The sequence below is a fragment of the Anser cygnoides genome, chromosome 36, assembly GCF_040182565.1.
Source record: "Anser cygnoides isolate HZ-2024a breed goose chromosome 36, Taihu_goose_T2T_genome, whole genome shotgun sequence".
In the NCBI taxonomy this organism is placed as follows: Eukaryota; Metazoa; Chordata; class Aves; order Anseriformes; family Anatidae; genus Anser; species Anser cygnoides.
The window spans coordinates 1828952-1847702 of record NC_089908.1 but is presented as its reverse complement, the minus strand read 5'-3'; the positions used below and the strand labels follow the sequence as shown (position 1 = coordinate 1847702).

At 44.4% G+C, this 18751-nt stretch overlaps 1 protein-coding gene across 1 annotated transcript in view; it reads left to right on the top strand.

Moving 5' to 3' along the window:
• LOC125181504 (vasculin-like) overlaps nucleotides 1-15894 on the top strand; it is a 62572-nt gene extending 46678 nt beyond the window's left edge. Inside the window, 4 exon segments of the mRNA XM_066986963.1 lie at nucleotides 2544-2725; nucleotides 13449-13499; nucleotides 13501-13549; nucleotides 15411-15894. Of these exon segments, the coding sequence (XP_066843064.1) occupies nucleotides 2544-2725; nucleotides 13449-13499; nucleotides 13501-13549; nucleotides 15411-15569 (441 nt within the window). The 3' untranslated portion in view covers nucleotides 15570-15894.
• Nucleotides 15895-18751: the final 2857 nt, after the last annotated feature.

Sequence of the window (18751 nt, the reverse complement as noted above, 5' to 3'; positions counted from 1 at the left end):
ATATTTTTTATTTTTTTTTAAGTGATCTTGAAGGGTTACTCAGAGATGAAAATAACAACAACAAAAAACAACAGTGCCACTGTGCTTTGCTTGTAAGACTAACTTTTCTGACCCTGTTTCTATTTCAGGAAAAATAAAATTTGCTGTAATGGCACTGCACAACTTAACTGTATGCATGCGTTGGGTTTACGTGGCAAGGACTTGGTATTGGGGAGCTGCAGGGGTGGCCTCTGTGGGAAGAGTCCAGAAGCTGCCCCATATTAGAGAAGAGCCAGTTCCAGCCAGCTCCAAAAGGGACCCGCTGCTGGCCAGAGCCAAACTAATAAATGATGTTGGTTGTGCCTCTGTAAGAACATATTTAAGAAAGGGGAAAAAAAAAATCCTGCTGTGCAATGGCAGCTGGGAGAGCAAAGAGTGAGAAACAGCCCTGCAGACACCAAGGTCAGTGAAGAAGGAGAGGGAGGAGGTGCTCCAGGCACTGGAGCAGCAGTTCCCCTGCGGCCTGTGGAGAGGACCATGGTGAAGCAGGTTGTCCCCCTGCAGCCCATGGTGTATGACGGCAGATCAGATCTCCACGCTGCAGCCTGTGGAAGGAGCCCATTGTGGAGCAGGTGGACCTGACCTGAAGGAGGCTGCAGCCCATGGAGAGCCCCTCAGGAGCAGGCTCCAGGCCAGACCTGTAGCCCTTGGAGAGGAGCCCATGCAGGAGCGGGTGATCTGGTGGGAGCTTCCACCTGTGGAGGACCCACGTTGGAGCACTTTGCTCCTGAAGGGTGGATCCTGTGATACAGACCCATATTGGAGCAGTTCTTGAAGAGCTGCTGCCTGCGGGAAGCCCATATAGGATCAGTTTGGGAAGGACTGCATCCCATGGGAGGGACCCCATGTTGGGGCAGGGGAAGAGTGACCATGAAGGAGTGGCAGAGATGAAGCATTATGGACTGACCGCAACCTCCATTCCCCATGTTGCCGCTTGGGGGAAGGACACAGAAGAGGGTGGATAGGGTGGGGGGTGGGGGTGGTGGTTTTAGTTTGCTTTTAGTTTCTCTCTGTTCTGGCCTGCTAGTGATAGGGAAGAAATTATATTAATCTCCCTATGCTGAGTCTGTTTTGCCTGTGATGATAATTGTTGAGTGATCTCCCTGTCCTTATCTCAACCCTTGCACCCTTTTCATCATATTTTCTCCCCCTTTTCCTTTGAGGAGTGGAGCGAGAGAGCAGTTGCGGTAGAGTTCAGCCGCGTAGCAGAGTAAAACTTACACAGTGAGTGAGTTAGGAAACGTCTGCATCTTTTTATTTGGTATTGTATTGCTGAATACACCCTGAGGTGGGTGTTGGGTGCAGTGTTGTTTAAGAAATGCACAAAGATTTTGATTTAAGATTAAAAAGATCTTGGTTAACACTGTTTTGAGCTTCAGAATTCTGAAAATATTATGTGAACGTGATTGGAGTTTCTGTTCCTGAAATCGTCTTGAACTCTTAATATCTTCATGGTATTTATGTCAAATGCATTTGGTTGTCTCGCTCTACACAGCTGATTTTCAGATGCAGTGTATTTTGGAGGGGAAAAAAAAGTCATAATATCGTTGGACAGATGTATGTAACACATAGCTTGGAGTATTTGTTTTTAATTGCATGTATTTAGTTCCCTGCCATTGCTGTTTCACTAACTGGTGTCAGAAGATGTTCAGGTGTAACAAATCATGTAACTGTAATAGTTGTCCAGCTTCCAACATTAATTTAAATGATCATCAGTAGAAGATGCACTGTGTAACTGAGTGGTTAAGTAGATAACTTCGCATCAGTCTTTTATAATGTGATGATGTTGATAATTTTTAAGGCCTGCAGTGACAGACCTCACCTCTGAAATAATGATGCAAATTGTGATCAGCTTCTGAATCATGCTTGGAGGAAGGTTTTTTGCCCTAATACGCTAAAATTCTTTAATATTTTTATGAATTTTCTTTGATAATCTAAGATGCATTTTCCAGGTTAATAACTTAACAGCTGAACATATGTTTACTGGGATACCTCTTAAGAATTTCTTGCTAAGCATTCTAAAATTTCTGGAAGCAGATAACACTGAATGGAAGGGGAATGATAATGATGGTCTCAATCCTGGACTCAAAAATATTTCTTACAAGTGCAGAACTGGCTGGGTGATTGCCTCCTGCTATGGGTAATGCTGTTATATGCCAAGTCTGGGGCTTTTGTTGTCAAAAGAGTGCTAGCTAGATAATCATACTCTTCTTTGTTTTTACAGTTGCTAAGACTTCTGAGGCAGTTTGGCTACTTACTGAATAAAAATTACAAGTTGCCGAATGAGTAGAATAAGCATTTTAGATTTATGGGACTAAAGAACTTTTAATATTTGAGTGAACCTGAACAGTCTGCTTTCTAAATAAGCTTTCTTCCTAGTTCTTATATCATGGCTAGTAAGTTACAATTGCTGTTACAACAGCCTGGGAATTTTGCAGCATTTGTAGAGGTTTACTTGAGTGGAATTTACTTTTAAACTCTGTAATGTATAATTGCTTTAACAGGATGACTCCTTTGACTTGCATAACAGCAACAGTCCTCGTCATGAGAGATATATAAATCAAAACTTCGAAAATGAAATTCCGCAAGAGAATGGCAATGCTTCAGTTACATCTCAACTAATCATTAGATCTTCAACTTTTCCTCAGGCAGATGTTCTTTCAAGCTCACTTGAGGCAGAGCATAGGTATGTATTTATTATATAAAATGTTTCTTCATGGTAAGTGAGTGTCTTCAGTTCTTACAAGCTTAGAAGTCAGAATCTGGAAGCTGAGAAGACAATACTTAATAAGAGTTTAAGTTTTAGACGTACTAATTTAACGTGGAATATACTTTGCTTCTATTAGGCTTGTGTACTGGCATCTTTAACTTGCTTTACTAAAAATTTGATATTTCCTTAACGAAATAAAGCAAACTACATAGAGACTTTCATCCCTCTGATTTTGGGCTGTATATCTAGGAGGAACAATGCGTGTAGTTGCTATCTGTATTAATAATACTTCAAATGTTGCATCTTATGTAAAACCCAGTGAACTTTTCCTTGTTAAAGAAATGGATTGTTTTTATAGCTATTTGACATGGTCAGTGATATCACAAGACAATGCAATAGAAAGGGAGAAAGTAACTTCAGAAAAGGATTGAAATATAATTCTAGTATCTCCTAGGTGTAACTGCAGTAGCAGGTGATAAAGATGAGAATGGTGCTGCTAGGAAATCATAACTCAGTCTGGAGGCGAGCTTGTCATGAGTCCTGTTAATTTCTTACTGTTAACTAAAGAAACAGTGTCTTTTTTCAGTGATAGATTCTATGTATACATTGGACTAGAGAAATTTTCCTTCTGTAGTACCCGCAGAGACTTTCATGACTTCTTCTCCATTATGATTATAGAAGGTGAAATGTACCCTGTTCTGTTTGTGATTTTTTCTTTTTTTGTGTGTGTGTGTGTGTGTGTGTGTGTGTGTGTGGATTTCTGCATGCATGAAGACGTTATGGTAGGCCTTTTTGTGGAAAAGTGGACTCGAAGTGACCAGCTTAACTCGCAGGATGCTTGTGCATGCCTAATAACTATTGGCACATTGTACAAAATAAATCTTGGACTTTCCTTCTGCTGGGGGAGTTTCCAGCATGCAGTGATTATATATTCATCCTGTAGGTGTTGAGTTTGCTAATCTGAAATCTTTAGTGTAGTTTACATTCTTAACTGTCCTAGAAGCCTAATGCTGCTTTAAAGAGACAACGTTGCTTAAGTTATTTAGCTATTGCCCTAAATTTTACTTAAATTAACAGCTATATAACTGTTCAATTATACATAATACTATTAAAATCCTAGCTTGCTTGCAGTAAAACTTTGACTCAAATTACTGTTGCTAAAAATATAACTATCACTGAAATGCTTTTGGCATTACATAGTAGCAAGTCTTTTTTGTATGTGTATAACCCAAATGAGCGTATTCTCATAAAAGAGAAGCTTTGGATGACTTGTGCATTATTTCCGCTGATTTCACTGCTCTGGCAATCGCATTGTTCAGTTAGGTCTGAGCAATACAGAGGGATATAACTTCCATTTCTCTTGTTGTCCTGTTAACTTTTTTAAGCAGACTAAGTAGTGCCGTCCCATCCCTCTACAATTTTGGGCTTTTAGTATGGTTTTAATAATGGTTAGTGCTGTCATTGGTTGCATGCAGGGTTGTCCAGTGCACATCTGTTGTATTGGGACCTAGGATTTTTTGTAGGGAGAGTTATGTTGAAGAGTGTTTCTTGCTGACATCTGGCTAAATGGAGAATCAGGTACACAACATCAACTTGAATTCATCTAATTAATTCTGTTTTAATATATTCACTGTTCTTCATCTGTGTCAGTACTCTGTGCCAGTTCTGGCCTATACTTTTAGAAACATCTTTAATTTTTGCGAGATAGTGGTGTGTTTTGCTTTTGCTTTTTAACCTCTGAAGATTTAAGGTCATCAGACCTTAAGGTTTGCCTGAAGAAGGTGCTAATCCTGTTGGCAAAAACTTCGCAGCAAGAGAATGTGCTATCTTTGTTAAATGCTAGTCTTCACCCTCAGATTTAACCCCTGTTTTCGGTGTCTTAATGCTTAAAACCACTTTCTTCATGCTCAGATATTGCTGTACCACTTTTGGTACTAGCTAAAATACTTTGATTATTTCATCTTTTGAGATATCTCAAGTTTAATCACCAGAGGAATGTCTCCATTTCTCTTCCTCCCTGCATCCCAAAACTCGCTCCTAGTTATAGTCTGTACATGCTGCGATATCAGCATCTGCTGTCAGGTGAGACTTGAAAAATTACAAAGAAGCCCGTCCTGGCTCTGACACTAGCATGTGCTAGAAAAATAGAAACTATATGAGGCCATTGCATCCTGAATTGTGCCTCTGTCACTGAAGAGCAATGCAGATTTTCTCAGGATTTGATGCAGAAGGTGTTGTGGGTTGAAGTGAGTGCTAGCTCCCATGGAGGAAACTCCAGCAGCATTCCTTCTGGTTGCTGCTATCCAGGAAAAAACTGCAGATTGCCTCAGTGTGAATATTTGCCTCTTTGCACTATTTTTGAGGAGGTACACTGTTGTTCCACCAAAGCAGTTATGCAAAGGAAATGCATTCTTTTCCACCTTATGTAGTCTTCTTCTAGTCTTCACTATGGCCAAGGTGGCCACCTATCGCCACTTCACTCACCAGACCCTCCCTGTTTACAAGCAACAGGTCTAGGAGGGCACCTTTCCTAGTTGGCTCTCTTTGTACCTGTACCAAAAAGTTATCATCAAGGTGCTTCAGGAATCTCCTGGACCCCTTTGTCTCAGCTATGTGATATTCCCAGTTGATATCTGGCAGGTTGAAGCCCCCCATAAGGACAAGGGCAGCTGATCTAGAGGTATCTCTCAGTTCCTTAAAGAATAGTTCATCAGTGTTGTCATCCTGTCCTATAGTAGTGTCCTATGGTCTATAGTAGACTCCCGCAACGACATCCCCTTTAATTGCTTGTCCCTTAATCCTTACCTAGAGGTTCTCAACCGTGTCATTGCTTACTGCAAGCTCTGTACAGTTCAGCCCCTCCATTACATACAGTGCCACCCCTCTGCCTCATCTGCCCTGCCTATCCCTTCTGAAGAGCCCATAACCGTCCATCGTAACAGACCAGTCACAGGTCTCTTCCCACCAGGTTTCGCTTATGCCAATAACGTCATAGCTCTGGGACTGGGCCAAGGCTTCTAGCTCCTCTTGCTTGTTCCTCATGCTGCATGCGTTTGTGTAGAAACATTTTAAATGTGCTTCATTGTACCCAATACTTTGGAGCAGACAGAAGGATCTCGCTAGCATGCAGTCCTTCCAATTTTGGCATGCCATCCTATAGCTTATCACTGGTGGGCCTGGTTTTATCCCTTTTCCCCCTCAAATCTAGTTTAAAGCCCTATCAGTCAGCCCTGCAAACTCCTGGGCAAAAATCATTTTTCCCCCTCTGAGAAAGGTGCATCCTATCAGGTGCCAGCAGGCCTGGTGTTGTGTAGACCATCCCTTGATTGAGCAACCCTAAATTCTGCTGATGCTACCAGCCTCGGAGCCACATATTGATCAGCTGGGTCTGCCTATTCCTTTCAGTATTGTTCCCTGCTACTGGAAGGACAGAGGAAAATATTACACTTAACCAGTTGCCCCAAGGCCCTGAAGTCCCTTTTGATTGCCCTTGGACTTCTCTTTGCTACTTCATTCCTGCCAGCATATAAAACCAATAAAAGGTAACTATCAGATGGCCATACCAGGTAAGCGACTTTTCTAGCAATGTCTCTTACCTGGGCCTCAGGGAGGCAGTAGACTTCCCTATGGGTTGGGTCGATATATTGGGCCCTCTGTTCCCCACAGAAAGGAGGAGGAGTCACCTATGACAATAGCCCTTTTTTTTTTTCTTGATGGAGCCTGTTGTGATATAGGGGATAGGGGCTGACTTGCCCTAGGGATCACCTCGCACCTCGTTGGACCTTCATCCACATCGTTGTTTGTCTGTCAGTGTAGTGGGTTTACGTGGCAACGTTTTGGTAGCAGGGGGCCATAGGGGTGGCTTTTGTGAGAAGGATCTAGAAGCTGCCCCATGTTTGGTAAGGGCCCCACTGCTGACCAGAGCTGAGCCAATAAGTGATGTTGTTTTGCGCCTCTGTGAGAGCATATTTAAGACAGGGAAAAAAAACGCTGCGCCACACACAGCAGCTGGGAGAGTGAGAGGAGTGAGGAACAGCCTTGCAGGCGCCAAGGTCAGTGAAGAAGGAGGGGGAGAGGTGCTCCAGGCGCCAGAGCAGAAGTCCCCTGCGGCCTGTGGTGAGGACCATGGTGAAGCAGGCTGTCCCCCTGCAGCCCATGGAGTACCACGGTGGAGCAGGGTTCCACGCTGCAGCCCGTGGAGGAGACCACGGTGGAGCAGGTGGACCTGCATCGACGGAGGCTGCGGCCTGCGGAAGACCCCTGCCGGAGCAGATTCCGGGCCGGACCTGTAGCCCGTGGAGAGGAGACCACGCAGAAGCAGGTGACATGGCAGGAGCTGCTGCCCGTGGGGGATCCAGGTTGGAGCAGTTTGCTCCTGAGGGATGGACCCCGTGGTACGGACCCATATCTGGAGCAGTTCTTGAAAAGCTGCTGCCTGTGGGAAGTCCACGTCGGATCAGTTCAGCAAGGACTGCATCCCGTGGGAGGGACCCCACAGCACAGGGGACGAGAGTGACCGAGAAGGAGCGGCGGCGAAGAAGCGCTATAGACTGACCATAACCCCCGTTCCCCAGCGCTGCTCGGGGGGAGGAGGTGGAAGTGGGTGGATGGGGGGGAAGGTGCTTTTGGTTTCTTTCATTTGTTTCTCACTTCTCTAGCTTGTTATTAATAGGTAATAAATCTTACTGTCTCCCTATGCTGAGTCTGTTTTGCCCGTCACGATAATTACTGTGCGATCTCCTCGTCCTTATCTCAACCCTTGAGCCCTTTTCATCGTATTTTCTCCCCGTTCCTCTTTGAGGAGGGGGAGTGAGAGAGCGGTTGTGGTGGAGCTCAGCCACCCACCCGAGTAAAACCACCACAGTCGGTCATGTTCCAGAGCCTCATAGTTGCTGTATAAGAACACCCAAGGAGGTGAAGTAGGCAGGGAGCGGGGTTGCCTGCCACCCTGGGCAGAAACCTGCTTCCATTCCCTTCCTCCCCCCCCCCTGTCTCTTAGTTCCCCTCCTTTTGCCTGGTGGTGAGAGGGTAGGGGGGATCCTTTGTTTCTTGTGTTGTGGCTGGCCCGCATGCTTGTCTCAGGGATGGTAAAGTATGATTCCACCAGTTGATCTCCTTCTCTGACTCCCTGCTGCTCTTCAGCCTGCCCACCTCCTCCCGAAGCTCTGTCACCAGGCTGAGCAGTTCTACCTGGGCATACCTCCCCACATGTATACTCACTGCTGCCATCACTGACAGAAAACTTGGGCGTGCTCTGCAGTCTGAGATGTGGATGGCTGCTTGTTGCCAGGGGAGCTCTGCTGGGGTAGCTGCATCAGTGCCTGTGGCTGGAGAGGCCAGAGGGGACGCAAAGGGTGTATGCTATGACTAGAGTTCCTTGCACACAGGTGTGGTAGTTTTGCCCTGCTATGCAGCTGAACTCCACCACAACTGTTCTCTGGCTCCCCCTCCTCAAAGGAAAAGGGGAGAAAATATGAAAAAAAAGGAGCAAGCGTTGAGACAAGGACAGGGAGATCACTCAACAATTATCATCACAGGCAAAACAGACTCAGCATAGGGAGATTAATATAATTTCTTCCCTATCACTAGCAGGCCAGAACAGAGAGAAACTAAAAGCAAACTAAAACCACCACCCCCACCCCCCACCCTATCCACCCTCTTCTGTGTCCTTCCCCCAAGCGGCAACATGGGGAATGGAGGTTGCGGTCAGTCCATAATGCTTCATCTCTGCCACTCCTTCATGGTCACTCTTCCCCTGCCCCAACATGGGGTCCCTCCCATGGGATAAAGTCCTTCCCAAACTGATCCTATATGGGCTTCCCGCAGGCAGCAGCTCTTCAAGAACTGCTCCAATATGGGTCTGTATCACAGGATCCACCCTTCAGGAGCAAACTGCTCCAACGTGGGTCCTCCACAGGTGGAAGCTCCCACCAGATCACCCGCTCCTGCATGGGCTCCTCTCCAAGGGCTACAGGTCTGGCCTGGAGCCTGCTCCTGAGGGGCTCTCCATGGGCTGCAGCCTCCTTCAGGTCAGGTCCACCTGCTCCACAATGGGCTCCTTCCACAGGCTGCAGCGTGGAGATCTGATCTGCCGTCATACACCATGGGCTGCAGGGGGACAACCTGCTTCACCATGGTCCTCTCCACAGGCCGCAGGGGAACTTCTGCTCCAGTGCCTGGAGCACCTCCTCCCTCTCCTTCACTGACCTTGGTGTCTGCAGGGCTGTTTCTCACTCCTTGCTCTCCCAGCTGCCATTGCACAGCAGTTTTTTTGTTTTGTTTTTTTGTTTGTTTGTTTGTTTTTTTTTTTTTGTTTTTTGTTTTTTTTTTTTTGTTTTTTTTTTTTCCCTTTCTTAAATATGTTCTTACAGAGGCACAGCCAACATCACTTATTGACTCGACTCTGGCCAGCGGTGGGTCCCTTTTGGAGCTGGCTGGAACTGGCTCTTCTCTAATATGGGGCATCTTCTGGACTCTTCTCACAGAGGCCACCCCTGCAGCCTCCCTGCTACCAAGCCCTTGCTACGTAAACCCAAGACAGCAGGTTACAATCACTGTTGGAAGTGGCAGTGACAGTGTGTCCTGGTTCCAGTTAGGACAGAGTTAATTTTCCTCCTAGTAGCTGGTAGGGTGCTATGTTTTGGATTAGGATGAGAAGAGCGCTGATAACATGCTGATGTTTTAATTGTTGCAGAGCAGTGCTTACACCAAGCCAAGGACTTTCCAGCTTCTCGCTCTGTCCTGCCAGCGAGCAGGCTAGGGGTGCAGCAGGAGCTGGGAGGGGACAGACCCAGGACAGCTGACCCAAACTGGCCAAAGGGGTATTCCATACCATCTGACGTCATGCTAAACAATGTATAGGGATGGCTAGCCGGGGTGGGGGGGCCGACTTCTCAGGGATAGGCTGGGCATCGGTCAGCAGGTGGTGAGCAATTGCATTGTGCATCACTTGTTTCGTTCACATTATTATTAGTAGTACCGTTATCATTATTATTATTGTTATTATTGTTATTATTATTTCCCTGTCTTCATAAACTGTCTTTATCTCAACTCACCGGCTTCACTTTCCCGTTTCTCTCCCCCATCCCAGAGAGGGAGGGGGGAGGGTGAGCGAACGGCTGTGTGGTGTTTAGCTGCCGGCCGGGTTAAACCACAACACAGTGCCCTTCTGCGCAAACTGCCCCACCACTCCCTAGCTGATGCACCACGCCCTGTTTGCCTCCCTTCTTAACCCTGCTCCTGGGTGATGGTGCTCCATTGGTGATGCTTTTGTACATGTGGGGCTGGCTGCCACTGCTCCTGGCCCAGCCTAAGCCTCATCAGATGCTCTCACGAGGCCTTGCAGGAACTCCCCTGCACACCGTCATTCCTTGTTCCGCTGCAGAACTTGCCTGCACTGCAGCTGATCACCTTGGCGAGTGGTACTCCAGGTTGTACTCAAGTGTTTAGAATAGAATAGTTCAGTTGGAAGGGACCTTCCAAGATCATCTAGTCCAATTGCTTGACCACTTCAGGGCTTACCAAGAGTTAAAGCATATTAATGAGGGCATTATCCAAATGTCTCGAACGCTGGCAGGCTTGGGGCATCTACTGTCTTGCTAGGAAGCCTGTTCCAGTTTTTGACCACCCTCACAGTCAAGTAAATTTTCCTCATGTCCAGTCTGAACCTCCCCTGGCACAGTTTTGTGCACTTCCCGTATGTCCTGTCATTGTTTACTAGGGAGAAGAGACCAGCACCTCCCTCTCCACTTCCCCTTCTCAAGAAGTTGTAGAAAGCAACGGGGTCACCTCTTAGCCTTCTGTTCTCCAAACTAGACAACCCAAGTGTCCTCAGCCTCTCCTCATAGGACATGCCTTTGTCACAAAAGGAATTATTCACTTCACTTGTAAGAGAGAAGCAGCAATATATTTATTGATGAAAATAGTGATTTAGCAGAGATAAACTGTGGTTGAGACAGCAATTTAATAAAGCTCTAATGGTAAATGTGGCATTAACAAGATTCATGATGGCAAGGTCACTTGATTATTTACTGCATAGAGGACAGGGTTAGACAAAGTATCAGGGAGATCCTCACATTGACTTACGAGGTTCAGAATGGAGTCCCTTTTGCCATACAAACTCCGAGGAGTGGATCGTGTCCCAATCCTAGACTTATCAGTTTATATGCACAACCGTTCCTTTATATCACTTAGTTAAGATTACAAAGTTTCAGCGTGCTTAGCAAATTACTTGCAAAGTTTCAACAAGCTAGCTATTAGTCACTTACCGAGTATCTGTCCCAGGTAAGGAATCTCTTGACCTTGAGGAGTAACCTTGAGAGGCATCCCTGCTAAAGGGGAAGATCTTGGCATGCAGGTTGCTGCAGTACAGGAGAGCTTAGCAGGCTCTTGTCTGTCCCCTATTTATGGGGTAAGAAGATTGACTACTAGTCATATTTGCATACCAGCCATATTTGGTTGTTGCATGATCCATTAGTCCTTGGATTTATCTCCCCTGAATCTACCTTGAGCCTGGTTAGGCTATCATGACCAGGAGCATTCATCACAATTGCCACTGTTGGTTATCACCTGAGCAGGGTTACAGGTGAAGGGTCAGGTTTGGGGGGAGCAAGAGGAGTACACAGCCACAGGGACTCATTTCCAAAACAACCTCATAGACACCTAGGCCAAAGAGCGTGGCCATGAGTGGGTAAATCACATCCCCCTATCATGCATCAGCATCCACGAGGCCGTGTGATGGACTATTAAAGACTACACTGAAGGCAATGGGTGCTGGGACATTCAAAATTGGGATGCACGTTTGGCAAAGGCCACCTGGTTAGTCAACACTAGGGGATCTGCCAACCGAGCCGGACCTCCCCAATCAAACCTGTTACGTACTGTAGAAGGGGATAAAGTCCCTGTAGTGCACATAAAAATACCAGCCATATTTGGTTGGTGCATGGTCTGTTAGCCATTAGAGCTATCTCCCCTGAATCTACCTTGAGCCTAGTTTAACTGTCATGACCAGATGCATTCAATATGGTTGTCACTGATGGCTATCGCCCAAGCAGAGTTACAGGTGAAGGGTCAGGTTAAGGGGGGCCAGGAGTACACTGCCACAGCTTTCCAGCCCTTTTACCAGCTTTGTAGCCCACTGCTGGATGCTTTCAAGTACCTTAACGTCCGTTTTATGTGGTGGAGCCCAGAACTATGTTCGCTATTCAAGGTGAGACCACACCAACACTAAATATAGTGGGAGAATCACCTCTTTTGACTGGCTGGCTATGCTGTGTTTAATGCATCCCAAAATGTGGTTTGCCCTCCTGGCTGTCAGGGCACACTGCTGACTCACGTTGAACCTATTGTCAACCACCACCCCGGATTCCTTTCTGCTGAGCTGCTCTCAAGCTACTCATTTTCCAGACTGTACCAGTGTCTGGCATTACTTCATCCCTGATGTATAACTTGGCATTTAGCTTTGTTGAACTTCATGCTGTTGCCGATCACCCAGTGCTCCAGTCTATCTAGATCCCTCTGCAAGGCCTCTCGTCTCTCCAGGGTGTCAGCAGCACTTCCCAGTTTAGTATCATCAGCAAACTTGCTGAGGATGCATTCCACTCCTGCATCCACATCATTGATAAAAACATTGAATAGGACTGGCCCAATTGTGCTCTGGGGAATGCCTCTGGTGACTGGCTACCAGCTAGATGTAACCCCATTCACTACAAGCCTTTGAGCTCTACCGTTCAGACAGTTCGTCACCCAGTGTAGCATGAACCTGTTTATCTCATAATTGGACAGTTTGTTCAGAAGGATGCCATGAGGCCAAGTATGAAAGGCCTTACAAAAATCCAGAATGATTACGTCCAATGCTTTCCCTTCACCCACCAAGCAGGTGACCTTATCATGGAAGGAGATCAAATTACTAAGGCAGGCCTTTCCCTTGATGAATCCATGAAGTCATTTACCTTGGATAACTTCTTAGATAAATATCTTGACAATGGAAGTTGGAGTTTAATGGTCTGTAAAGTCCACGGCATGGCAACACTAGATAAGCTTTCAAGAGAAACACTTCATCCACAGCTGAACTTGCATGTGGTCCAAATTATTTTCTCTTTTGCTTTTTTTATTGCTGCAGTTCTGGAGAGCAGCCATCCAATTGAAACAATAGGAAAAACTGAGGTTCTTATTAGCCTGGTTTCCATAAGAGTTTATTTGAAACATCGGGCAGCTTATGCTGAGAGCAGCTATATCTGGGAATGTTGTCAATTGATTAATAAACATCTTGAAGCGATATAACAGGAAACTTAGCTTTTGTTGGTACATTTACTGGACTGGCAGAGGGGGGCAGGGTCTGTTTTGTATGTGAAACCTGATGGCAGGAAATTTAATACTTGGTGTGTGCAAGTGATGGTGCAGATATTTGCTTGAAATTAAGAACGTGTCCTATAGATAAAGTATTACTACTTAGGTTTTGCAGCCCTTTAAATTAAATGTAGTAGCAAAAGCAGGGTCAGCTGTGAAAGACCTGAGAACTTCTCAACTTCTGTGCTTTATGTATCTTATGCTTTTAACCTACTTTTATATAAGAGTTTGTTTAAAAATCAAATTATGGACTAATCCATATATTACACATCTTTACCTATTCACGTAGGCAGAGCTTGAAATGTCTGAGTACGTGTAGAAATTCCTTAATATTGTCGTTTTTGTTTTAAAGGTTGTTAAAGGAGATGGGCTGGCAGGAAGAGAGTGAAAATGATGAAACGTGCTCCACTAACAGAGGATGAGATGAGGGAATTCCGAGCCATTAGTGAACAGGTAATGTTAAGTTGATGTTCCATTATGAACTTGCAAGTGGCTACCCTAAATACCTACCTTTTAAGGAGGATCTCCAGTAATTTTGATAGTTAAGGATGATGCCATTTCAGTACCCTTTTTCTTTCCTCTCCTTGCCTTCCTTGTCCTTTCAGAAAAATAGCTGGTTAAAAAAGATATGGGAAGCAGTACTTATTTTAGATGAGGCCTATTCTCAACATATCAAAGAAAGAAGAGAGGATGGGTTCTAATTAGTTTCAGCAGTGCTGGTTACAGAATTGCACAGGCCTTCTAGCTCCTCAGCTCAGCCTGAGGAAAGGGAATTTTCTTTCAAGGTCTTTATGCAGCTTTCTTGGCTTTCTTCACTGGAAATCGAGGAACATATAATTCACTAGTAACAGAGTCTGAGCACGCAATCTACAATTGATTTTTTATTTTTATTTTTTGAAGTAGTAGACTGCTGTCTTGGGTTTATGTGGCAAGGTTTTGGTAGCAGGGGGGCTGCAGGGGTGGCCTCTGTGAGAAGAGTCCAGAAGCTGCCCCATGTTAGATAAGAGCCAGTTCCAGCCAGCTCCAAAAGGGACCTGCTGCTGGCCAGAGCCAAGCCAGTAAGTGATGTTGTTTGTGCCTCTGTAAGAGCATATTTAAGAAGAGGAAAATAACTGCTGTGCAACAGCAGCTGGGAGAGCGAGGAGGGAGAAACAGCCCTGCAGACACCAAGGTCAGTGAAGAAGGAGGGGGAGGAGCTGCTCCAGGAGCTGGAGCAGAAGTTCCCCTGCGGCCTGTGGAGAGGACCATGGTGGAGCAGGTTGTCCCCCATGGTGTACAACAGCGGAGCAGATTTCTACACTGCAGTCCGTGGAGGAGCCCATGGTTGAGCAGCAGGTGAAGCTGGTCTGAAGGAAGCTGCGGCCTGCTGGACCCCTGCTGGAGCAGACTCCGTGCCAGACCTGTCGCCTGTGGAGAGGAGCCCATGCAGGAGCAGGTGACCTGGCAGGAGCTGCTGCCCGTGGGGGACCCGTGTTGGAGCAGTTTGCTTCTGAAGGATGGACCCTGTGATACAGACCCATATTGGAGCAGTTCTTGAAGAGCTGCTGCCTGTGGAAGCCCACGCAGTATCAGTTTGGGAAGGACTTTATCCTGTGGGAGGGACCCCGTGCTGGAGCAGGGGAAGAGAGTGACCATGAATGAGTAGCAGAAACAAAGTGTTATGGACTGACCACAACCCCCATTCTCCATTCCCCAGCACTGCTTGGAGGGAGGATGTTGAAGAAGGTGGATGGGGGGAAGGTGTTTTTAGTTTGCTTTTAGTTTTTCTCTGTTCTGGCCTGCTAGTGATAGGGAAGAAATTATATTAATCTCCCTATGCTGAGTCTGTTTTGCCTGTGATGATAATTGTTGAGTGATCTCCCTGTCCTTATCTCAACCCTTGAGCCCTTTGCATTGTATCTTCTTCCCCTTTCCCTTTGAGGAAGGGGACTGAGAGAGCCGTTGTGGTGGAGTTCAGCTTCCCAGCTGAGTAAAACCACCACAACTGCAGAAAAATGGACTGCATCATGGGAGAGACCATGTGGGAGGAGTCACTGGGGCAAAATGTCTGAGGAAGTAGATGGGAAGAGAGTAAACTCTTGTTCACTTAGCTTAGTATGATTGGAAGCTCTTGGATGCAGGTGGCTGGTTCAGAAGTGAAGGCTCTCAGGTGAATTTTCATTTGTGTGTATATATAACACGTAGTGCTGTGGATCTAATGTAGCCCATAGATGAAGACAGAGAATGTTGAAATGCAACAGGTTGTTGTGTTTTTCTCTCTCTAAATAATTCTTGTGGTTTTTTGTTTTGTTTTGTTTTGTTTTTTCCATTTCAGTTGCAAAAAAATGGCCTTCGGAAAAACGGCATTTTGAAAAATGGCCTTATCTGTGATTTTAAATTTAGCCCCTGGAAAAATAGCACTTTCCAACCTGCTCTAGAGAATGATGATTCTGAGACAAGCAGCAGTGATACATCAGATGATGATGATGTGTGAAGATTTCTGTAACATCTGTAGATGCTCGCTTTTTTCTCATGAAAATATGGGGATGTATTGTTTAAAACAAATCTTAATTTATGTAGTAACATGCCTCATTAGAGGAAGATTGATGGGACTTCTCTCTGAAGAAAGCAAGAAACATTGTGTTGGGTGTGTTGAACATTGCTATAATTTCTTTGTAAACAAATGTTTTAGAAGGAGGACTTGGGTTGACCCAGCATTGACTTTCTTCCTCACTGCAGCATTTCTGACTAGCAATGTGACAATGTAACAAATCAGACTTTCTCATTTAATAATAAAAACAAAAAGAATTGCAATATCATGCAAAGCTTCTGTCTTAGTGTCCAAGTATAGACTTGAAAAAAAAAGGGGCAAAAAAAAGGGCAATTTGACACAGTTTTGCTTGTCATTTCTTTCTTACAATGGAAATCCTCAAATCCACTTTGTATGCAAAAAGGGCAATGTAGAGTGCTGTCTAAAATGAGCGAAGTACGCTAAAACTCTTTTCCTTAATTGAGCTGTTCTACTTCTTCCACACATAATTGTTCTTTAGCTATTGTAGTGTAGTCATTGTTATTAATGGCAAAAAGACCTGATGTTACGGTTCCAAATTTCTAGAAGTAACCTTTAAATTGAAAGCTTTATGGGTTATTGCAAGACCCAATATGCCACAGTGAATACATTCTTGTGGGAAAATAAGTACTTTGAATTTACTATTCACCGGCAGAAAAATAATTAAACTGACTGGATTTGTCCACTACATGGAAAATAAACTGATTTACAGAGTACTGTCTCAGTGCATAGCATCAAGGGTATTGTTTTTAAATCTAGTAAGTTTCGTTTGCATTTATATTAAATGTACTCTGGCAGGAGTCATTGCATTTCGGAATGACATAAAGATATTTTTATCACCAGCTCTTGCTTTGTAGCAGCAGAAGTATGTCTATGCAATAAGCATCTCTTTTGATTATATATTTTCCACAAGGTTGTGCAAACTATGTAGCATTAATCCATGAGCACAACTGCTCTCAGTGATGTCACATACACTTATACTTAAGTACAGCTTATATAGACATTCCTCTTCAAGATATTTTTGAATTGCACTACTTTTTATAGTAAGTAATTCACAATTTTAAACTCTAAAGCAAAAATATTTATCAAGATGAGCTTTTGTCCACGTTTAACTTTTTTAGGAAAAACCTTTTTTAATAAGGTGACATCTAACAATTTTGGGCCAAAGATGTAGCGTGTTTTTCTTTTTTCCTTTTTATTAGTTTAAATAAGGGGGGTTATTCAATACATCAGGGTTTTTTTTCCATTTTTTTTCTTTGAACAAACATTCAAATGTTGGTGTAGTTTATTTTGGCACAATGCTTTCAAATATGCCGTTTTGTTGTCTAAATTTTAGAGGATAAAAATGTTTGTTTTTTTGAAGAGAAAACTGCTGTATCAGTAATGAAGTCTTTCCTACTTGTATGCCTTAAACATGTGTGGAATAATTGCCTGAGGTGACTTGGAAATTAAACTGATATTCACATTTTAAAGAAAAGGTTTTGAAAGGACTGAAGAAGCTTCCAGGGTGGAGTGCAGCTGCACTACATAGAAGTTCCCTAAGCCTCCAACATTAGATGTTAATCACACTGGGGGAACTTGGTGTGCTAAGAGGAACGGTACGGAGTGTGGAGCGGAGTGGAGACACCGAAGCTAGGCTCTGTGATAAGATGGGAACTTGATTGTTCTTGTGCAGACCGAAACCAATAAACTTCACATTTGCTACCCTGAGCCAACGAGCTGTCATGTTTTTGACAAAATGCTGTACTGTAGTGAACTTTTCTCATTATAATATCATTATAATACCAAAACACACCTCCATCCCAAAAGCTACCCGTCTCCAAGGTGTGACCACCCCTCACTGAGCATGCGCTCTGAATTTCTCTGAAACTATACTTTTAAACAAAAGTGAGAAAACTTTGCACCAATCATAACCAAGATATGTATGACTAGAGTCACTCAAGCTCCACCTAAAATATAGAAAATAATATAAATTGGCTTAAGAGAGAAAGGTTGTTAGGGAAGATACCATTGTGAAGGATACCTTCTGACTTCTGGGATCAGTTGACGGGCTGAGCCTCTCTTCCTCCCTCATTGGGACGCCTTTGGGTAAGACTTGAACACTTGGTTATATCAAGTGCCTCCCCGGGAAACTTAGAAATCTCTATAGAGTTGCTTTATACCTTTTAACGTGTTTATAGCCAGGCTGCGTTACTCATACTTTTGGTATTTGTATGTGCTTTGCAGACAGTGAATTTATCACCGGCAATCCAAAGAACCTGTGTACCTTTTGCTTTAATAAATTGCACTCGCCTTTAACACATCAGAGAAATTGACGTATTTGGCAGGATTGCCATGGATAAACTGCTGCAAAAATACAAATGTGCCCCTTGCCAGGTTGGGAAGGAGTGGGCTCAAAAATTTTAGAAAGATGGAGAGACAGGGGTAGAACGCATTAAGCAGTGTCAGGCTGTGCAAAAGACTGGAGTGAAAAAAGGCGAAGGTGTAATTTGTGCAGTATTAGGAGCCTGTTTGTCTTGCACTCAGCAAGAAGCTAAGGAAATTCCTGCTCCCAAACTAATTTCTGATGTGGAATATACAGCTTTAAAATTGGAAAATGTGGTGTTAAAGTCATCATTAGCCTTTGAAAGGGAGACAGGAAGAACATTAGGAATCAGAGTTGCTAAACTTTTGAATGAGAATAGTCATCTTAAACAATTGCTGGAAAGGGTTAATCATCTGTTAGATAAAATGCAACCTTCTGCTCCAGTTAAGCAGGTTCGTAGATTAATGCATAGTGCAGACCCTGAAAGTACCACGCCAGGAGAGCATAACTGCTCCTTAACTGCACGAGCTGCATACTGGGCAGGTGGTATAGATCCCCAGGAGAGAGTGGAACCACTAGAAATTAGAGCCACAGGCTATTCCAACCTGGCTGTAGCAGTACGGAAAGCAGCCTGCATACAGGTGATATATGAAAGAGATGAATTTAGGAAATCCCTGATGTTAGCCCTGTTATAAATGAAGATACAACTCAATCTGAATTTAGTAATATTTATAAAAGGCAAGTAAACAGCGCTGGGTGCACGGGGAGTCTACGCTCTACCAACACGCACACACAACCGTCG